At 37.1% G+C, this 24,321-nt stretch overlaps 1 protein-coding gene across 14 annotated transcripts in view; it reads right to left on the bottom strand.

Moving 5' to 3' along the window:
- Nucleotides 1–24,321, bottom strand: part of PCNX1 (pecanex 1) — a 247,314-nt gene that overhangs the window by 203,030 nt on the left and 19,963 nt on the right. For all 14 annotated transcript variants that reach the window (XM_024739610.1, XM_024739614.1, XM_024739619.1 and 11 more), the window contains exons 2-3: nt 13,085–13,293; nt 1,061–1,166 (exon numbers count right to left, since the gene is read on the bottom strand). In XM_024739610.1, the coding sequence (XP_024595378.1) occupies nt 1,061–1,166; nt 13,085–13,293 (315 nt within the window). The remainder of the gene's footprint in view (nt 1–1,060; nt 1,167–13,084; nt 13,294–24,321) is intronic.

Genomic DNA, 24,321 nt, shown 5'->3' with positions numbered 1-24,321 from the left:
GTAGAAGATGGAAAGGAGAAGGGTAGCAGTGGCAGGAAGGAAAGAATGATCACAATGACAATGACTATGACAGAGCTACTGTGTTCAAGGAGTTCACTATCTAGTACAGAAGACATTTACATACAACTATGATAATGTGTAATAAGACCTATATAATAAAACATGTGTGATAAACATGGTATGTCTATATTGGTAATATCTCTACCGATATACAAAAAGCCCAACTTTACTTCCCCACTTCAGCTTCCCTAAAGGATAACAATGATTATGCCAATAATTCCTTTTGGTATAAAACAGTATAAAACGAAAACACCAAAATCTAAGTAGCACAATAGCTTCTGATATCTGCCCTTTTTTATTCAAGAGTTAATATTTTAAGGAAAACTGTGCATTTAGGTGCAGACATGCAATAATTACATTCAAGATGGGACACCCTCCCTAAAACAAGTAGGGCAAGTTCTAATGGACATGATGCCAAGGGTAGAGTTACCAAAGGTGGCTGGCCATTGCTGTGTCCTTTTGTCTGTCCTAACAGAAAAAGAAAAAAAAAAGGTGTGGCTCTTCAAAATTTGTTGCAAAAGTGTAGGCTTATTCCCCAGGGTAACCTGATGTTGCTAATATTTGTCAGTAAGAAGAAAGGCAGGTTTAATTAAGAATATAAAATGTGCAGCCATATTTAAGGACTAAGTCATTTCATTCTATCCAAAGAGACTGAGAAAAGCACAAGGAATAACCTATATGTCTCCAATACAGACAGACACCATGAAGGTAAATAAGCACACACTAGGAGCTAAAGTTCCCAAGGGCGCTCACCACAACTGTCTCGATCAAAACTACCCCTGGGCAATTAGCATCTGGTATGTGCTCAGCAACAAAGTACTTAAGTAATGTGAAAATTCTATTTAAAATAATGGTAATAAAAGATAATCAGTAAACAATCAAAATATTATTAATCAGCAAGATAAACCCAAACACTGACTGACTGTTACAGACAAGAGAACACGTGAGACCACCATCAGGAGGAGGGAAAAAAGCAAAATACAACAGCACAGGTTCCTACCTGGTGGCCTGGATCAAGGCCAGCATAAGAATTTCTTGAACTGCAACCAACTGGGGGTGTGGCCTCTCGAATGAACTCAGACATTTCAATGCCCCCACCAGGATCACTGTGGGGAAAAAATAAGAAAAGGAGAATAACTGTCATTATTCTGACACCAATGGTTTTCCTTTTGTTTGTTTTTTAAGTTATTATCCTTTTTTCTGTAAAACTAACAGGTTCAGATATTTAATACAGCAAATTGAAAAAAATCATTCTTCTTTTATAAGTCTGGTAAATTTGAACTATTTTATAACCATGTCACTACTCCAAAACATTTAAAACTCTCTCCCAAACTGTCTATATCCAATCCAATATTAGAAACTGGCCTTGATTATAATTGTACCATACTAAATATAGCACACATTTTATGATATGTGCCATAAAACCACTCTAGCAAAGAAATTATTTGCCTTTTGTTTCCTAACAGCAAAGAGAAATTGGTCAGAAAGTAATCCAATCTTTTTTTTCAATTTATTTATTTTTAATTTTTTAAATTTATTTATTTTTGGCTGTGTTGGGTCTTCATCACCGCACACGGGCTTTCTCTAGTTGCGGTGAACAGGGGCTACTCTTCGTTGTGGCAGGCAGGCTTCTCATTGCGGTGGCTTCTCTTGTTACACAGCACGGGCTCTAGGCGCGCAGGATTCAGTAGTTGTGGCACGTAAGCTTAGTAGTTGTGGCTCGCGGGCTCTAGAGCGCAGGCTCAGTAGTTGTGGTGCATGGGCTTAGTTGCTCCACGGCATGTGGGATCTTCCTGGACCAGGGCGTGAACCTGTGTCCCCTGAAATGGCAGGCGGATTCTTAGCCACTGCACCACCAGGGAAGTCCCAAGTAATCAGATCTTACACTCCCTGATCTCTCCAAGAGCACAGTCTGATTGAGCTGCATGATACAATGACGAACATGCATGAGAGCAATTATCCTGGTCAAGCTATCTGTATCTGTATTTCTTAAGTCAACAGAATTTAACTAGGATACTAACTTGTTTCACAGAGCTGGGAACCTAAGATTTTAGACTTGCATGTGTAGAGTTAGAAGGCACAGCTTTAAAAAGCGAAATGATGCTATGTAGTAAAAACAGGCATTAGAAAGACAAAAGAGAAAAGTACTAGGTTCAAAGAACTAAGGAAGTCCACATATAGAACTTAAAGATAACAGGATCCTAAAATAAGGGGAAAAAAAATCACACCAAATTTCAAAAAACTTAGACAATTAAAAAAAATTTTTTTAAGTTGATATGTTGTATTTTCATTTTTATTCAGTTCAAGAAATTTTCTTTTTAGTGAGGGAGCCACTCAGCATACGGGATCTTAGTTCCATGACCAGGGATCGAACCCACACCCCCTGTGGTGGAAGCAGGGAGTCTTAACCACTGGACCACCAGGGAAGTCCCCTATACAATTTTATAATAAAGTTCCTCAAGAACACAACTTTTAGAACAATTCAGGCCTAAAAGTTATCATAATCCTATTTTTGCCCAAAGATTTTTACTCATTCTACCTGGTATACAAAGTCAGTCAATAAATTTTTTAGCTATTATTATCAAGGATAAAAGCTCTAGTATATATTCTCGACATTATTGCGGACATAAGCTATCTTACCATCTAGCATCTAATTCAACCTCCTGGTTAACAACAAGAAAAAAAGCAACTCCAAATTCTTCTGGTGAATCACCTCATCCCAATCTCTCATATGGCTGTGGGTAATGCTGACCCCACTCTCAAGTTTAGGGGTAAGCTCTACTGGCCAAAGTCAATCAGCATATCCCAATCTCTTGGTCACAGCAACTAGTAGTTCTAGAACAAGCACATGACCCAACTCAGGCCAGAAATGTTCTACTGTTGAGAGAAGAAACTTCTCTCTATCTGCTTGTCTTAATGCTGAGAAGATGAGTCCTGGAGCTGCCGTAGCCATTTTACAACCATAAGGGGAGAGCCTGTCTAAGAAGCCAACTAAAAGAAAAGCATAGCCTGGTAAAGGGAACCAGAGTCATGAAGCTACTTGAAATTCTGCACATTGCCACATCTGAAGACATCCCTTAAACACAGACTTTTCGGTAACGTGAGCCATAAATTACCTTAAGCCTGTTTGGGTGGGGATTCCAATAGCTGCAATCAAAAGATATAGGCAAAATACAATCTGCTTACAAGTTCACCTTCCATTTATGTACTTCTCACTATAGCTGTTTTTTAAATGAATGGTCTCATAACTACCATGTCCCTGTTTGCTCACTGGGTTTCTAACTCTAAGCCATTGGCTACAGTTAGCTAATGGAAATTACCTCTCTAACTTGTAACCCATTTATAAAAATAAAACATAATGGAACTCAGTTACAAACATGATGGCCAAGTCCGCATACAAATGTCCCTGTGTGAGAAAAGTGGAGTATGACCAAATCTGCTGGCCATTTGGTGTTAAGTCACACAGCTATCTAGACCGGAATGAGAAAAATTTTTCTAACTTGGCAAAATCTCAAGTGTGTATATACAGGCAGCTGTCACCCACTGAACTAGTGACGAGCAATAACAAGCAATACTGTTAACTCCGTTGGAATGCATTCTCTAATTAAGACTGTAAAGAAATCAGAAGATGGAGACCAAGGTGAAGACCAAGGAATCAAATGTTCTATGTCACAGAAAGGATAAAGTTTACATGCATCGGCTTTAACGATATGTAATTCACATACCTTACAATTCACGCACTGAAACTGTGCACTTCGATGGTTTTTAGTATATTCATAAAGTCGTGCATCCATCACCACAGCTGATTTTAAAACATTTTTATCATCTCAAAAGCAAACCCATTTAGCTATTACCCTTCCCACCCCTCCTCCCCCCAGCCCTAAGCAACCACTGATCTACTTTCTGTCTCTATAAATTTGCCTATTCTGGATTTGTTTTTTCATATAAATGGAATCACATAATATGTGGTCTTCTGTAACTGACTTCTTTCACCTAGCACAATGTTTTCAAGGTTCATCAATGTTGTAGCATGTATCAGTGCTTTATACCTTTCTATGGCCAAATAATATTCCATTGTATGGATAGAACACATTTTGTTTATTCATTCATCAGCTGATGGACAATCTTACCCAGTTTTATACATCACTTCTGATAGCAAGTCTAAATGATTATAATTGGAACATAAAATTATTATTAATAACAAAGCAAATATTTACTAAATACTTAATACATTCCAGTCATAGGGTTGCATGCTTTATTTGCATTTTCTCATGAAACATTCCCCTAAAAATCTATGATATAAATACTATCATCCTCATTTTACAGATGAAAAAACTGAAAACCGAAAGGTGTAAAAACTTGCCTAAGGTCTCAGAGGAGTAAACAAAATAAGCCAAGTCACTGGTATATGGAGTTCAGGTGGGAAGGGAGGACACAAATAATACTTCCTCATCACTCTACAATGTGTTATCATATCTGCTCTTTCTGGGTTTTTTTCCTTCACATATGAATGTAAGTACTCATAACCAGTAAGGACTGAGAAAAGATTTGAACACCAGGTCTAACTCTAAAGGCTATAGTCTAAGACACCAATAATGCCTTTTAACAAACAGGCATTAAAGTTCTCTTTCCAGTTCAAAACCAAAAGAAACACCATTATCTAGGGAAGGTTTCTTAACCTCAGCACTACTGACATTTTGGGCCACATAATTCTTGACTGTAGGAGACCATCTTGTGCACCGTTAGGATGGTTAGCAACATCCCTGACCTCTACCCACCAGATGCCAGTAGCATTTCTCCCTGTGATAACCAAAAATGTCTCCAAATATTGCCAAATGTCTCCTGGGGGGCAAGGTCATCTCCAGTGGAGAAACAATAATCTAGAAATAATGCTCAATGGTCAACATTGAGTGGGAAGGAGGTATTAAGGGAGAAAAAAAGATGAAGGAAAAAACAAACAGCTCCTTTTATAGAAAAAATATATCCTCTTGCAAACTTACTGTACCTTTCTCTTCTCTACAAATTCAGGAGCAGACCGTTTAGTTAGCTGTTGGTGTCCTAACATATAAATTGACTGAGTAAGGATTTTCTTTATTAGCAAGACTTGCAGATTTTCAGGAATGGAAATTTCAGCACATACCTGGAAAGTAAGTAGTTTACAATTCTCACAGAAGCAAAGTGGTCTACTGCAGTAAGCAGTACACCAAATTCAGGGAATCTCTACCTTTATGCCTTAATTTCCTCATCTGTTTAAAAATAAAAACAGGTACAGGGAAAGGCAGAAAAGCAGAAAGGGTTTGATCTGAATTATAAAGGAGACTTCACAAATTAATTTGTTGATTATCAGTATCATAAACTGCTCAGGCTTTAATTAGAACTTCACAGAACCGGCACAGTACTAAATTTACAAATCTAATCTAGATCACAACGATGTTCCTCAAAGGAACATTCATAAACATTCCTTTATGAATAGATAAAAGCAAACTCCCTAAACAGAATAAATCTTCAGAAAATTTAGCCTAAAATTCACCTGTGTATATTTTAAATGGATCCTTAATTTACAATACTGTAAGCATCACTGAATGAGAAATGGAAAAAAAATATGGTTTGTCTCCAAATAATTGTATTCAAATTCCAAAATTCAGTGTGCTAATTTCCTCTGATGAAACGTTAGAATTGTAATACATACATTAATGGCTTTGACTCTTTCTCTAAGATAAAGTTTGAACAAGCATTTCTGAGCTGCTATACCACAGCCAATGACAACAAGAAGCACAAGTAGTCAGTCCTACTACATTCATTCATTTATGCAACCAATTGACAGCTCTAGTGTACTAAGCATAGTGACAGGCTCTGGAAATAAGTGTATCTGTTTTCCTGTTCATTTTTGTTCAGAACAGAGATTTACGAGTGGGAGAGTGGAGGAAAGGAGATGTCGAAATCAAAAATCTACAACAAAGACCTTATTTAATGGTGAAACTTAAAAGCACTCCTAAAAAGACAAGGATGTACACCAATACTATTTCAATTTAACCACGTGTGAGAAGTTATACCCAATGAAAAGTTAAACAAGAAACATAAGGTCTAGAAAGGAAGAAATAAAACTGTCATCATTTACAGAAAATCAAGAAATAACCTATAAAGTTTTACCATTAATAAGGGAGTTTAATAAGGTTGCTGGATATAAAGTAAACTGCTACATTTAAAGGGAGAAAATCAAAAGGTAAATAGAAAAAATCATATAATAGCAGAAAAACTATAAAATAATTTGTCAAATTTAATAAAAGCTATGAAAGCCTTTTTTTTTTTTTTTTTTTTTGTGGTACACGGGCCTCTCAGACGTGCAGACTCAGCAGCCATGGCTCATGGGCCCAGCCGCTCTGCAGCACGTGGGATTTTCACGGACCGGGGCACGAACCCGCGTCCCCTGCATCTGCAGGCGGACTCTCAACCACTGCGCCACCAGGGAAGCCCTATGAAAGCCGTTTAATGGAGAAATGATAAATCTTTACTGAAAGACATTAAAGAAGACTAAATAAATGGAGAGATTTAATATTGTAAAGATACCAATTCTCAGCAGAGGAATCTACATAGCCAGTGTAATTCCAATAAAAACCCTAAGTTCTTGTAGATTTTGCCCAGTAGACTCTGAAGTTTACATCAAAGATCAAGGAGGGGCTTCCCTGGTGGCACAGTGGTTAAGAATTGGCCTGCCAATGCAGGGGACATGGGTCCGAGCCCTCATCTGGGAAGATCCCACATGTCGTGGAGCAACTAAGCCCATGTGCCACAACTGAGCCTGAGCTCTAGAGCCGACGTGCCACAACTACTGAAGCCCGTGGGCCTAGAGCCCGTGCTCCACAACAAGAGAAGCCACCGCAATGAGAAGCCTGCACATCACAACGAAGAGGAGTCCCCGCTCGCAACAACTAGAGAAAGGCTGCGCACAGCAATGAAGATCCAAAGCAGCCAAAAATAAATAAATAAAGTAAATTTATTTAAAAAACAAAAATCAAGGAGCTGAGAGTAGCAAATTAACTCCTGAAAAAGAACGAGGTACGAGGTTTGCCCCACTAGGTATCAAAAGTCATGTTATAAAGCACTTAGGATAGTGGGGTAACTGCACAGGCATAAACTAGATCAACAGAACAGAAGAGAGCCCAGAAACATACCCACCATGTATGAAAACTTAATTTATGACAAAATGAGTACTGCAGATCACCAAGGAAAAGATACTCTGTTTAACAAATACTGATTAAACCAGTTATTTATAAAGAAAAAAAACAAATCCTGAATCCCTACCTTACAACAGATCATAATAATTTCCAACAAAACTGAAATGTGAAAACAAAAGAAACATGAAACTTTAAAAAGACAATCTTTCTGAGAGTACTCTTCTGATATATGTGTAGGAATAATTTCTTAAACAAAACACAGAATTGTTAATTACCAAAAAACGATAAAACTGTGTATTAAATTTAAGAATGTATGATAATCATAAGAAACCTTAAGAAAAGCAAAGTGACAAGCTACAAACTGGAAAAGATGTCTGTAATGTACATAACCAATAAGGAGTAGTACAATGAATATATGTTTTTAAACTCGCTTTTCTTAATCAATAAGAAAAAGAGAACTCCAAAGAAAAATAAAAAAGAAACGAATGGGCACCAGAAAGAACAGAAAACTTAAATGGACCATATATGTGAGATAAGATGCTCAGCCTCATTAGTAATCAGAAAGGTTAACTAAAGTCAAAATGAGACACATCTAACAGTTAACTGTTAAAACGGCAAACTGTTAAAACTTACCAAAATCAAAGACTGAGGATATGAAACAATATGGGCTTTCACATACTAACGGTGAGAGTATAAATTGGTACAATCATTTTGGCAAACAGCCTGTATTACACCTAGTAAAACTGAACGTGAAAATACCCTGTGGGGCTTCCCTGGTGGCGCAGTGGTTGGGAGTCCACCTGCCGATGCAGCGGACGCAGATTTGTGCCCCCGTCTGGGAGGATCCCACGTGCCGCAGAGCGGCTAGGCCCATGAGCCATGGCCGCTGAGCCTGCGCGTCCGGAGCAGTGCTCCGCAACAGGAGAGGCCACAACAGTGAGAGGCCCACGTACCACAAAAAAAAAAAAAGACAGAACTAATAAAGTCTCATTGAATGGAACACATCACAGAAAAATTAATTGTGGCATATAAATATATAAATAAACTGCCATAAAGTGAGGAAAAGTATTTGACACAAAATGATATCCTTCATAAATATCTTCTTCAAATCAATAGTAAAAAACTAACCACCAACAGAAAAATATACAATTCACAAAATAACAAATATAAATGGAACAGCACAAGAAAAATAGCTCCATTTCACTAGTAATCCAAAAACTGAAAAAAGTAAACAATGAATTATTTACCAGTTTGTGAAAATACTAAATAGTGTAGTGAAATGTACAAAAAAAGAAGCCCTCAAACTGCTGATCACAGTAATGAAAAGGTAAAAATCTTCAGAATTTGGCAATATATATTGAGAAACTTTAAAATGGGTGTAGCTTTCCGGTAATTCTACTTCTGCTAAATCATGATAAAAAATTTAGTCATTTAAACTTTGAACACCACAGTGATCTAACACAAATTTAAATTAGAAAATAATTGAAATAACTAAAAACAAGATAGCTAAATTAAGGTACTGTATACCCACAAAATGGAATACAGTGTAGTCATTAAAAATACTATCACAGAGTTAGATATAGCCTCATCCACCAGAGGGCAGACAGCAGAAGCAAGAAGAACTACAATCCTGCATCATGTGGAACAAAAACCACATTCACAGAGAGATAGACAAGATAAAAAGGCAGAGGGCTATGTACCAGATGAAGGAACAAGATAAAACCCCAGAAAAAGAACAAAATGCAGTGGACATAGGCAACCTTCCAGAAAAAGAATTCAGAATAATGATAGTGAAGATGATCCAGGACCTCAGAAAAAGAACGGAGGCAAAGACCGGGAAGATGCAAGAAATGTTTAACAAAGACCTAGAAGAATTAAAGAGCAAACAAACAGAGATGAACAATACAATAACTGAAATGAAAACTACACTAGAAGGAATCAATAGCAGAATAACTGAGGAAGAAGAATGGATAAGTGACCTGGAAGACAGAATGGTGGATGTCACTGCTACGGAACAGAATAAAGAAAAAAGAGTGAAAAGAAATTAAGACAGCCTAAGAGACCTCTGGGACAACATTAAACACAACCACATTAGCATTACAGGGATCCCAGAAGGAGAAGAGAGAGAGAAAGGATCCGAGAAAATATCTGAAGAGATTATACTCGAAAACTTCCCTTACATGGGAAAGGAAATAGCCACCCAAGTCCAGGAAGCGCAGCGAGTCCCATACAAGATAAACCCAAGGAGAAACACGCTAAATTGAAGAATAAAAACCATATGATCATCTCAATAGATACAGAAAATACTTTTGACAAAATTCAACACCCATTTATGATAAAAACTCTCCAGAAAGTGGGCACAGAGGGAGTCTACCTCACATAATAAAGGCCATATACAAACAACCCACAGCAAACATCATTCTCAATGGTGAAAAACTGAAAGCATTTCCTCTAAGATCAGGAACAAGACAAGGATGTCCACTCTCACCATAATTATTCAACAACATTTTGGAAGTCCTAGTCACAGCAATCAGAGAAGAAAAAGAAATAAAAGGAATACAAATTGGAAAAGAAGAAGTAAAACTGTCACTACTTGCAGATGACATGATACTATACACAGAGAGTTCTAAAAATGTCACCAGAAAACTACTAGAGCTAATCAATGAATTTGGTAAAGTTGCAGGATACAAAATTAATGCACAGAAATCTCTTGCATTCCTATACACTAATGATGAAAAATCTTAAAGAGAAAATCAGGAAACGCTCTCATTTACCATTGCAACAAAAAGAATAAAGTACCTAGGAATTGTAGGTATTTTACCTACCTTTTGTCTCTCTAGGTAGGTCTTTTGTCTCCTTACTTAGGGAGACAAAAGACCTGTATGCAGAAAACAATAAGACACTGATGAAAGAAATCAAAGATGATACCAACAGATGGAGAGATATACCATGTTTTTGGATTGGAAGAACCAATATTGTGAAAATGACTACACTACCCAAAGTAATCTACAGATTCAATGCAATTGCTATCAAATTACCAATGGCATTTTTTTCGGAACTAGAACAAATCATCTTAAAATTTGTATGGAGACACAGAAGACCCCGAATAGCCAAAGCAGTCTTGAGGGAAAAAAACGGAGCTGGAGGAATCAGACTCCCTGACTTCAGACTATACTACAAAGATACAGTAATCGAGAAAATGTGGTACTGGCACAAAAACAGAAACATAGATCAATGGAACAAGATAAAAAGCCCAGAGATAAACCCACACACCTGTGGTCAACTAATCTGTGACAAAGGAGGCAAAGATATACAATGGAGAAAAGACAGTCTCTTCAATAAGTGGTCCTGGGAAAACTGGACTGCTACATGTAAAAGAATGAAATTAGAACACTCCCTAACACTCCCTAAACTCAAAATGGATTAGAGATCTAAATGTAAAAGACCGGACACTATAAAACTCTTAGAGGAAAACACAGGAAGAACACTCTGACATAAATCACAGCAAGATCTTTTTTGATCCACCTCCTAGAGTAATGGAAATAAAAACAAAAATAAACAAATGGGACCTAATGAAACTGCAAAGCTTTTGCACAGCAAAGGAAACCATAAACAAGACGAAAAGACAACCCTCAGAATGGGAGAAAATATCTGCAAATGAATCAACAGACAACGGATTAATCTCCAAAATATATAAACAGCTCATGCAGCTCAATATTAAAGAAACAAACAACCCAATCCAAAAATGGGCAGAAGACCTAAACAGACACTTCTCCAAAGAAGACATACAGATGGCCAAGAGGCACATGAAAAGCTGCTCAACATCACTAATTATTAGAGAAATGCAAATCAAAACTACAATGAGGTATCACCTCACACCAGTTAGAATGGACATCATCAGAAAATCTACAAACAACAAATGCTGGAGAGGGTGTGGAGAAAAAGGAAGCCTCTTACACTGTTGGTGGGAATATAAATTGATACAGCCACTATGGAGAACAGTATGGAGGTTCCTTAAAAAACTAAGAATAGAAGTACCATGTGATCCAGCAATCCCACTACTGGGCATATATCCAGAGAAAACCATAATTCAAAAAGACACATGCACCCCAATGTTCACTGCAGCACTATTTACAATAGCCAGGTCATGGAAGCAAGCTAAATGCCCATCGACAGATGAATGGATGAAGAAGTTGTGGTACATATATACAATGGAATATTACTCAGCCATAAAAAGGTACGAAATTGAGTCATCTGTTGACATGTGGATGGATCTAGAGACTGTCATACAGAGTAAAGTAAGTCAGAAAGAGAAAAACAAATATTGTATATTAACGCATGTATGTGTAACCCAGAAAAATGGTACAGATGAGCCGGTTTGCAGGGCAGAAGTTGAGACACAGTTATAGAGAACAAACGTATGGACACCAAGGGGGAATACCACAGGGGGGGTGGGGATGGTGGTGTGCTGAACTGGGCCATTGGAATTGACATTGATGACTAATAAGAACATGCTGTATAAAAAAACAAAGAAACAAACAAAAAAATACTATCACAGAAATAGTATTTTCAGTAGTTCAAAGTATTTCCTGAGTACCTATCAGTGCAAGACACTGTTCTGGAACATGGGAATATAATAGTTTGTAAGAAAAACAAGGCCCTGCCTTCAAAAAGCTTATAAATGCAAACAAATGATTAAGTAAGATAATTTCAGATAGTGATTTATGCTATTAACAAAATTATTATAAGGTAAAATATCTGTTCAATGAACAAACAGGGTAATCATGTTAGGGATGGAGGAAAATGTAACTGAAAAAGGATGAAGGCTTTCAGTGCACTGGAGAATATACAGAAACATTACCTGTCTTAATAGATATTGAGTACCCACTTTTAGTGATATTATTTATATCTTGAACCTGAAATATTTCATATTATACTGACTGGAAACACGGCATAGTGGTTAAAAGCATGGCCTCACCTCCAGAGCTTGACAGCCTAGATTATTTGATCTTTCTCACCTCACTTTCCACATCTGCAAATCAGGGATAATAACAGCAACCATCTCATAGAATTGTTTTTGAGGACTGTATGAGCTTAAAAATGTCAAGTGCTCATATAGCAACTGTTTAAAAATTATATTAGGGACACCTATTATTTCTATAAAGTCACTATAACCTTTTGACTATGATAAATAGATCCCTCTGTCAGAAAGAGAAAGTGGGTGAGGCCAAGGTAATGGGATAGAATGTGACTGAGGGCAGTAGGGGACTATTTTAGCTGAGACAGGCTCCAGGAACGCCTCCAGAAAGGGGTGACAGCTACACAGAGTTGAACCCTAGGAAGTCAGTCATGCTAAGATCTAGGGAAGGAACAGCTAAGTTTTCTAAGGTGAGAATAAAAAATTGAAAAAAATCTACAATGGATAAAATGAAAACTGTAGATTATAAATGTCAAGTAAAATATAATCACAGTTTGCTTAAGATATATATACACATTTTATTTATATGTATAAAAACAAATACTTAGATTTATAAAGCCATATTTTATTATTTCTTTAACCTGTTTTCCATTGGTTTTGGTCTTTGGTATGAATAACTATTACACTATTATGACTATTATTGTTCTAAAATGTTATTTATTAACAAGGCCAAGGATACTGATTTATCCCCAGAGAGCCAGTCAGCTTTGCTGTGGTCTAGTGTGACAATCACACTTGTCACTGTATCAACGGTGGTAAGATCTACCACTGCCTTAAAAGCAGTTAACAGAACAGGCATGACACAATAATCACATCACTGTACACATGCATCACTGCATCGTTACAAACTGAGTGGCATGGGTTTCCTTACCTTGGGCCATTGCTGTCTTTTCTCCTCGTTGAACAGTTGCCTTGCTCAGCTCTGGCTCGCTGATCTGTGAAATCATTTGTGTTCCTATCTACAATCTCTCCAGCATCAAGTGCTCTGTGGAGTCGATAGTTGACCATCTTCAGAACAATGAAAACAGCAGCTATCACAGGACAATAGACTGCTACTATAATCATGGAAGAAGGAAGGGCCTTAAAGAGAAAGAAAATAAAGATAGGAATTTTAAAATATCTTATACTTTATTCAGTGAGAGAAATCTGTAACTAAAATAATAAACACACACATTCTCACACAAAGCAACAACTGTGTTCCTAGCACTAAGTTGTAAAAGTATAAGACAGCACCACCCAATACAGTAGCCACTTGCTACGTGTGGCTATTGAGTGCTTGAAATGTGGTTAGCCTCAATTGAGATGTGCACTAAGAATAAAATAACACTAGATTTTGAAAATTCAGTATGAAAAAAAGAATGCAAAATATCTCAATTTTTATACTGATTACACGTTGAAATATATTTAGATTATATTGGGTTAAATAAAATATATTATTAAAGTTAATTTCATCTGTTACTTTTATTTTTAATGTAGCTACATTTAAATTACGTATGTGGCTTACAATATATGTCCACTGGACAGCACTGTTACAAAGTCCATGCCAAAAAGCTTATAATACAAGTAGAGAGTTAAGGTATCACATTATATAATATGTGAATAAGACAGGGTTGTGATCCAAATACATATAATCTCTGTTTATGTGCTCCCTGTAACTTTTTTTTAGGATATAAACTTTGTGTTCTAGAAAATCCCAAGTTAAAACTTACGAGAATAACCTTAGAACTATGACTATAAAACCAGATAAGACATGGGGGACATTCAAAATCCAAATGTTTTATTTTAAAATACTTAAATGCTTAAAATACTGAAAAATTGTAACCTGCCAAATAAAACGAATAAAAGAATACAGAATAGAATCAAGCAATAAATAGATTTATTGAAATAAGTCAGAAGCATCCTGGGCGTGGGGACTGCACAGCCATCATACCTGAGAATTCAGTGATGTGGACGTGAGTCCGGGGCTGGCAGGCTGGAGAACACCCCACTTGGAAGGCATGACTCAGAGTCACTGTTAGGAAAGCCTATAAAACTAGGCTCAAGTTATGCCCCTTTTCATGAGAAAAAAATTATCCCAGGTGTTTACAGCTCTAGATTTCACATGTTTTCATAAGGTTCCACCTCAGTAATCTGAGAACATGGCTCTAAATTTACTTGGAAAGATATCCTCAAACCGCTTGAGAAGGTGAAACTGAAAAGGTTCTAATGAACCAGGGAGGTTTCAAAGACAGATATGATAAAAGTTTAAAAAATAAGACAGTTATTTGGGAGGTAGAGAGAGGGAAACAGTGTGGGTTGGAACTGGGATGCAGGAAAAGAAAGTAAATCAAGCCTAAAGTTTAATACTTTTGGGTTGAGTGCAGGCATAATAGGTAAATATTTGGTATTTTTATTTTTGAATTTTATTTATTTTTGGCTGCGTTGGGTCTTCATTGCTGCAACTTTCTCTAGTTGCGGCGAGCGGGGGCTACTCTTCATTGCGGTGCACAGGCTTCTCACTGTGGTGGCTTCTCTTGTTGCGGAGCACAGGCTCTAGGCGCACAGACTTCAGTAGTTGTGGTTCGTGGGTTCTAGAGCACAAGCTCAGTAGTTGCGGCACAGGGGCTTAGCTGCTCCGCGACATGTGGGATCTTCCCAGACCAGGGATCGAACCTGTGCCTCCTGAATTGGCAGGTGGATGCTTAACCACTGCACCACCAGGGAAGTCCTATTTGGTATTTTTAAATGCTTAGATTAAGAAGCCCTTCATATTAGTGTATCTAAAAAATTACACTGGTGATTTCAATTTAAAATGTCATTGAATAACAGATCTAGGCTTATAAAATGTATTTAAAATCTTACAAAATCCATAAATATCAGGTTTAGAAGAGTTAAGTACTCCAAAAGGTTTGTTAGATAATTTACGTAATTTACTTAAAATTTATAAATGCAATTTAAATTCAAGGGATCTTAAGCTACATGAAAAAACCGAATCTCTTAAAAATGATTGTTAAAATGTGTTCAATTTTTAAAGAGTTGAGTTTAAAATTCTAAGTTAATTTATAGCTTTAATAAATCTAATATTCATTGCAAAAAAAAAAGTTCCCTGAAAAACTTTTTCCAAACAGAAACACACACACACAAATTGACAAGAATTTCAAAGTAAACATGCACATAAATACATACAAACACATACACTGCTTAGAATATTTATAGAAGTTCTGCATGATGCTGATTTCCATATGATATGTTCACTTAAGAACTGGAATTCTTGGAGATCATTTAGTTCAACACCCTCATTTCCAGACTAAAAACAGAGCTACTGTAATGATCCAGCAATCCCACTCCTTAGCATATATCTGAAGAAAACCATAGTTCAGAAAAATACATGCACCTCAATGTTCACTGCATCACTGTTTACAACAGCCAAGACATGGAAGCAACCTAAATGTCCATCGACAGATGAATGGATAAAGATGTGGTGCATATATACAAGTAATATTGTACATATATACAGTATTACTCAGCCGTTTAAAAGAATGAAATAATACCGTTTGCAGCAACAGGGGGGACCTGGAGATTATCATACTAAGTGAAGTCAGACAGAGAAAGACAAATATCATATGATATCACTTATATGCTGAATCTAAAAAAAAAAAAATGATACAAATGAACTTACTTATAAAACAGAAACAAACTCACAGACTTAGAAAACAAATTTATGGTTACCAGGGGGGAAGAGTGGGGTGGAGGGATAGATTGGGAGTTTGGGATTGACATGTACACACTGCTGTATTTAAAATAAAATGACTTTCCATGAAATTAATTAATTATTTTAAAAACATGTATCACTGTATATAGCAATATGTATATATTTATATATGTATGTGTATATAATATTATATAAAGAATAAATATAAAGAATTCCTTCAAAATCAATAACAAAGAGGCAGACCAATGAAAATAAAGGACAACAGACAGAACTTACACAGAAAAATATAAACAGCCAATAAAAACAACATGAAAACATGTTCATCAGTAATGAGCAAAATACAATGTAAAACCTCAACAATATATCATTAACACCCATCTTAATGAACAAAAATTAAGAAATCAGACAAAATTAAGTATGGACAACCAGACCTCTTGTAAACTGCTAGCAGAAATATAAATTGATAGATACATCACCCAAGATCCAGCAATTTCTCTCATAAGCATAAAAATGAAAGAAACTCTTACACTCACAGCATAAGACTTTTACCAAAAACTGGGGGTGGGGGGGGACCTCAATTGAAAATCAAATGGAAAACGGCAGACTAGTTACCAATGGAATATAACAGTAAAAACTACAGCTACAGGCAGCAGCATTAACTGTACATATACAACGTGTTGTATTCCAAATGTAAACCTACGTTTTACTGTATTTTCTTGATTTTTTGGTAATAAGCATGTATTTCTTTTATAGTTAGAAAAGAGAGCTAAAATTTTAATAGCGATAAAAAGGTTTTCATATTAGAAAAAGAGTATATTAGCTTTCATCTTTTACAAAGACATGATCTACATTCTTCTCATTAATGGATGCCTTATCAATAGGTCAAGTTCCACATCAAGGCCGTTTGTCACCTTATTTGCAAGAAGTTAAAAAAAAAATCTTAATTCTCAATTATACATCCCTGAATGGCAGGAAGTGTTAACAGCTGTCAGAGAGCTCTAGATATTCAGATCAAACATAGCCCCCAAAATTGTAGTAAGCCTCCTTACTAAGAACTATGTTAGATACTTTACATAAGATCAATCCTCTTAGAAGTTGGATGAATAGAAATGTAAATGAAAACTACAATTAAATATTACCACATACCCATTAGGATGGCTACTATCAATTAACCAGAAAAAAAAAAAAAAAGGACAGAAAATAACAAGTGTTGGCATCGGTGTGGAGAAATTGGAACCTCTGTACGCTGTTGGTGGGACAGTAAAATGATGCAGCCTCTATGAAAACAGTATGGTGGTTCCTCAAAAATATTAAAAATAGAATTACCATATGATCTAGCAATTCCACTTCTGGGTATTTATTCCAAAGAATAAATCGAATCCTGAATAAACTGCTGGATCTCGAAAAGATATGTGGACAGTCATGTACACAGCAGCATTACGCACAATAGCCAAGAGATGGAAGCAATGCAGTGTCTATGAACGGACGAATAGATAAACAAAATGTGGTCTATATGTATGATGCATTATTCAACATTAAAAGGAATGAACTCTTTTTTTTTTTTTCTTTTTTTGCGGTACGTGGGCCTCTCACTGTTGCGGCCTCTCCCGTTGCAGAGCACAGGCTCCGGATGCGCAGGCTCAGCGGCCATGGCTCACGGGCCCAGCCGCTCCACAGCATGTGGGATCTTCCCAGACCGGGGCACGAACCCGTGTCCCCTGCATCGGCAGGCGGACTCTCAACCACTGCGCCACCAGGGAAGCCCAAAAGGAATGAACTCTTGTCGCATGCTGCTGCACGGATGAACCTTGAGAACAGTATGCTAAGTGAAATAAGCCAGTAACAAAAAGACAAAATACTGGATGATTCCACTTATATGAGGTATCTAAAGTAGTCAAATTCATAGAAATAGAAAGCAGAATGATGGTTGCCATGGGCTGGTGGGAGAGATAGTGAAGAGTTGTTGTTTAATGGGTGTAGAGTTTCAGTTTTGCAGAATGAAAAGGTCCTGGAAATGCATTCCACAACAATGTAAATATACTTAACACTACTGAACAGAACACTTAAAAATGTGTTAAAACGATAAATTTTATGTTACGTGTTTTTTACTACAATTTAAAAAGTTAGACGGACAAATGTTTCACTCTTTTCTCTCTGGTGAGGAAAGTCAAATGTTGAGAAACAAGCTAGGAGACTGAGCCATTTACACCACTTCTTAAATTCTGACAGTTTATCCTGAACGTTAAAAAGTTGTGTTATTTCAGCCAGGAGTGATAGGTTCAAGCTATTCAAGACGCCAAATATATTTCTGATAGGACTCTTGAGAAAGCCATTCGGAATCACAGAAATGGTCATACCGGAATTAACAGTGCCATGAAGTAAATTTATCTTACATTTCATTTCAAAACTCAAGTGAATAATTCTCCCCTATGGCAGGCACACTGCATGGCAGAAAAGCTATCTTTTACACAATGCTCATTTCATTGTGCAGCAATTATGCTTTGTGGTGGACTCTTAATCTTCTCTATTTTCTACACCACTGAGTCGAGATCTGAAGCATACTGTTAACAAATGCGTATCCTTCCCTAATATATTTGTAGCTGTTCTCAATTAGAACTGATTTCACTGCATCTTTTCCAGTTCATGTTACAATACTTAGTGCCAACTAACATACTGAGATATCAACTAACATCTAACACTTAGTGAACACCACGTGCTAGGCACATTTCTAAGTGCTTTATGTATATTAACTCATTTAACCCTCACAATCACCTCATGAAGTCAGCACTATCATTCTTCCCATTTTACAAATTTAGAAACTGAAGCACAAAGAGGTAAGTAACTTGCTCAAGGTCTCAGAATGAGACGTTAAGGAGCAGTTTGGCTCCAGAGTCCTTGCTCTTCATCGTAATGCCCAATTGTCTCTAAATCAGGGGTTGGCAGACTTTTTCTGTTTGAAACAAAAAATATTTCACAGTTTGCAGGTCATATGATCTGTCATAACCACTCAACTCTGCTGTTGTAGTCTGAAAGCAGCTATAGGCAGCATACACGAACGTGAACATGAACATGGTGTTTTCCAATAAAACTCTATGGACACTTTGTAGACACTGAAATTTGAAATTCATTTAATTTTTACATAGCATAAAGTATTACTCTTCTTTTGATTTTTTTCCAACCACTAAAAACTGTAAAAACCATCCTTACTTAGCTCATGGGCCATACAAAAACTACATGGGCCGTAGTTTATTGATACCTGCTCTAAATCAAAGTTTATTTTCTTCTCTCACCAGTAAGATATCATCACCAAACAAAAGAACATCAAGCACTTCCCCCTCATATATGCCAAGTACAAATTTATAATCTCCAACATCCCCAGTTTCATCCAACTATGAAGCAAAGTACCTGCTAGCAAACATAGGACAGTAATTGCTCTTCCCTTTCAGTGAGAAAGTCTATCAATTTACACAGAAAGCATTGGTTTGGGATGATCATGGAAAATTCCACTGGTTCCACAGAAATCACTGGAAAAATGAGAAAAACAATGGCTTTCAGAAACTATTTGACAAAGTTTCATGAAAAGAAACTAACTAGGGACAAGGGGCAGAGGGTCTCTCTGTACTATGAAGGAAAACTTCTGACGCAAACACTGAAGACTGAACCTCACTGTCTCTAAAATAGTAGAGTAACTGTTAAGAGAATCATAGAAGGGACTTCCCTGGTTAGGATTCCGTGCTCTCACTGCTGAGGGCCTGCGTTCAATGCCTGGTTGGGGGGCTAAGATCCCACAAGCCGTGCGGCACAGCCAAAAGAAAAGAAAAACAAAACAGAATCGTAGAAGTGAAAAAACAAATTTAGGTCAGCCTTTCAAAACAAATAGATAGCAAGAAGGTCACGTTTCTACACATCTCCTTTAATTAGATATTTTTCCTCAAAATGTTTAGCCATAAATTTGTAATTAATAAATACAACTGTCATTCCCCTGGGGCCTTTCTTTGCTGCCTTACGATAAATCATAGTTCGATATCCAGCTATAAGAAAAAACTGAGTAACAGTTTTGCTTCCAAGTTCAAAACACTAAATTCATTCAGATTATTCCTTTTAAGTCCAAGCTTCTCTCCTTGTGTGGTTTGGGATCACTGAATGTTGCCAACTACCAAGGTAGTTGGTGCTTTTACCTAGCTACAACATAAACAATCAGTGAGATATTTAGACAGAAAAACTGAACTTAAATTTTTCTTAGCTTTAAAGTCCTGTCTGCTCTGTCAACATGTAATAGAAAAGGAAGTAAAAATAAAATTATAGCCAAAAAAATCTGGTAAATGAAAACAAAAATTAGCAGAATTTGAAAGCAGTATGCCTTATGCCCTGGGGATGGGACAGGGAACCACAGATACTAATCCTGTCCTAAATTATAAATTCCATCCATCAATAATATCCGGACTAACTTTTCTTAAAACTTTTTCAGAAGAAAAACTAGACAGCGATAACAAGGGTACTCCCTTCCTTCCATAGCCTACCCCCAAATGCATCAGGCCTATGGCTATTCTGCTGGGCACAAATGGCCAACCGGGCAAAGAATTAAGAACCAGTCTTCATAAAGCTATATATACCAAGATAGCCAATTGGCCCTGGGTTCTAGCTTTTCTACTGGTATACCTGAAGCTGTGGGAATACCTGTACTTCCTCATCCTGATGGAAAATCCTTTCTGGCTTATTCACAAAGAAAGATAAATGCATAAGCTAATTCCTGCAAAGTGCAGAATTCAGTTCCATATCTGTACCCCCTTTCATTTCTGGTCAACAGAGAGAATGTTGGGGGAAAAGGGAGGGAGAAGGTCTTAGCAACCAAATATTGCCCATAAATTGTAGACAATGACTATTAATTAGGGGTGAAGAAAGAGGTTGGATCAGAAGGAAAAGGACTGTTTTTAAACCTTAGGGTTTTTGTATGTAGGCTGCCCCCAAAGGACTTAGGAAAGCCCTTGTGTCACAACCCTAACTCTAGGGATTCGGCCCTTGTCACAGCCCCCTTCGGGGGCTGACGATTAAGCACTGCAGGTAAATACCTCCTTTCATAGGACGGGCTGCAGAAGAAAAAGAAACTACTCCCAATGTCAGGATTCAGGCATACTTGCCCACAGGAAAAAAACCCAAAATATAACTTCCTAGAATTCCAACTACATAGGGAGTCAAATTGATTTCAGCAGGCCAGCTAAGAACCTCGAACAAACTCAGAATACATTTTCCCCAAAGGCACTGGTTTACAAGTGACTATTGGAACTTGAGCCTATCCATATTTCTGCAGAAGTTTGAATTTTATCTACATACTATTTTAATACAAATACAATCATTAAAAATACTAGATATTTTTCTGTTTATATTTGCATTTTATATTTATGTCACTCTAAAACATATATTTGTATTTACATTTTTATCTACAGTAGAATGTTCTTTGTAGGAAAGCAACATTCAAAAATACATATTAACAAGCTGCAAAGAGACCAAAGTAATATAGTACATACAACTCATCACCAATAATATGTGTTAGGTGCTAAAGATAGGCAGGATAGGCATATATAAAACATAAATGAGAAGTCAGGGCACAAATGTGAAAAATAAGGGAGGGAATAAGAGTCCTAAGAAATAAAAGCAAGGATGTATACTGATGGACTAAAGTTATCTCCTATACTTTATAGGAATTTTCCTATACTTGTAATTTTCCCAACAAGGAAAGAAAAGGCTTTTAGACAATCTGAACCTGTAAATTTTGGTGAAAGTCAATGTCTTTACAGTTAAAATGTTCTATAAAATATATTTAGATATACTATATTTCTACCCTATTTCATAAAACACTTTTGTTCAATTCATTTACATATACCTTTAGCAACAGAGCTTTCTTCGTCACAAAAGCCATCATGAGTTATTTAACATAGGCTTACATAGCACATCATCATCATTTTGGTATATGTCATTTAAGTTACAAGACTTTTTAAAAGTACATGATGCTGTTACTGGAAATTCTGTTTATAACAAATATCCATTTGCATTTCATTAGGACAACTGTTCTTTTTCCATTCACATCATAAATACATATTCCTATCTCCATAACTGAGTAACATATTGTTTTACCTTTAATAATTTATTATGACATTCAATATTTGCAAATTATTAAGTTATAACCCTAGTAATAGTTACTATACCTATTGATATGTTAAGTTTTTTAGGACTTTAACAAAAAAAACATGTTGTTGAAAACAGAGAAAAGCAACTGGGTGAAAAAAATAACTGAGCAAGCAGTAGGTAATATAAAAGACTTTGTAACGACTCTGATAATATGGTAATTCTTTCTTTGCTGAGGGATAATTGTCGGGGAGTCGGGGAATCTAGCCTTATACAGGCATACCTCTGAGATATCGTGGGTGTGGATCCAGACCACCGCAATAAAGCGAGTCACATGAATTTTTTGGTTTCCAAGTGCATATAAGTTACATTTACACTATACTGTGGTCTATTAAGTGTGCAAGCATTATGTCTAAAAAAAGGAACATATCTTAATTAAAAGATACTTCGCTAAAAGATGCTACATCATCTGAGCCTTCAGTGAATCATACTCTTTTTGCTGGTAGAGGGTTTTGCCTCCATGCTGATGGCTGCTGACTGATCAGGGTCGTGGATGCTGAAGGCTGGGGTGGGCGTGGCCATTTCTTAAAATAAGACAGCAATGAAGGTTGCCACATCGACTGAATCTTCCTTTCATGAATGATTTCTCTGTAGCATGCAACACTGTTTGATAGCATTTTACCCACACTCGAACATCTTTCAAAATTAAAGTCAATCCTCTCAAATCCTACCGCTGTTTTATCAATTAAGTTTTTGTAATATTCTAAATCCTTTGTCATTTCAACAATGTTCACAGCATCTTTACCAGGAGTAGTTTCCATCTCAACAAACCACTTTCTTTCCTCATCCATTAAGAAGCAACTCCCCATCTGTTAAAATTTTATCATGAGGGACTTCCCTGGCAGTCCAGTGGTTAAAACTCCATGCTTCCACTGCAGGGGGCGTGGGTTCAATCCCTGGTCAGGGAACTAAGATCCCACATGCTGCGTGGTGTGGCCAAAAAAAAAAAATTTTTTTTCTTATCATGAGATGGCAGCAATTCAGTCACATCTTCAGGCTCTACTTCTAATCCTAGTTCTCTAGTTATTTCCACAACAACTGCAGTTACTTCCTCCACTGAAGTCCAGAACCCCTCAAAGTCATCCATGAGGGTTGGAATCAACTTCTTCCAAATTCCTGTTAATGTTCAATATTTTGACCCCCTTCCATGAATCACAAGTGTTCTTAATGGCATCAAGAATGGTGAATACTTTCCAGAAGGTTTTCAATTTACTTTGCCCAGATCCAGAAAAATCACTATCTATGGCAACTATGGCCTTAAGAAATGTATTTTTCTGGCAGGCAGACTCTCAACCACCGCGCCACCAGGGAAGCCCAAGAAATGTATTTCTTAAATAATGAGACTTGAAAGTCGAAATTACTCCTTTTTTAAAAAAATATTTATTTACTTATTTATTTATTTGGCTGTGCCAGGTCTTAGTTGGGGCACATGGGATCTTCACTGCAGTGTCAGGGATCTTAAGTTGCAGCATGTGGGATCTTTAGTTGCAGCATGCAGGATCTTTAGTTGCAACATGTGAACTCTTAATTGCAGCATGTGGGATCTAGTTCCACGACCAGGGATTGAACCCGGGCCCCCTGCATTGGCAGCGCGGAGTCTTAGCCACTGGGTCACCAAGGAAGTGCCCAAAATTACTTCTTGATCCATGGGCTGCAGAATGGATAGTGTTAGCAAACATGAAACAAAAAAAAGAATTTCATTGTACATCTCTATCCGAGCTCTTGAGGGGCCAGGTGCATTGTCAATAAGCAGTAATATTTTGAAAAGAATCTTCTTTTCTCAGCAGTAGGTCTCAAGAGTGAGATCTACTGTTGAGACATAACATATACAGTAAACCATGTTGTAAATGGATGTGCTGTCACCCAGGCTTTGCTTTTCCAATAGAGCACAGGCAGAGTAGATTTAGCATAATTCTTAAGGGCCCTAGAATTTTTGGAATGGTAAATGAGCATTGGCTTCAGCTTAAAAAGTCACCAGGGGCTTCCCTGGTGGCGCGGTGGTTGAGAGTCCGCCTGCCGATGCAGGGGACACGGGTTCGTGCCCCGGTCCGGGAGGATCCCACATGCCGCGGAGCGGCTGGGCCCATGAGCCATGGCCGCTGAGCCTGCGCATCCGGAGCCTGTGCTCCGCAACGGGAGAGGCCCTTGAGCATCTTTTCATGTGCCTGTTGGCCAACAACAGCGAGAGGCCCGCGTACTGCACAAAAAAAAAAAAAAAAAAAAAAAAAAAAAAC

The sequence above is a fragment of the Neophocaena asiaeorientalis genome, unplaced genomic scaffold (genome assembly GCF_003031525.2).
Source record: "Neophocaena asiaeorientalis asiaeorientalis breed wild unplaced genomic scaffold, Neophocaena_asiaeorientalis_V1.1 scaffold348, whole genome shotgun sequence".
Taxonomy (NCBI): domain Eukaryota; kingdom Metazoa; phylum Chordata; class Mammalia; order Artiodactyla; family Phocoenidae; genus Neophocaena; species Neophocaena asiaeorientalis.
Note: the sequence above shows the minus strand (reverse complement) of the source record. Positions and strands in the feature narration are given on the sequence as shown.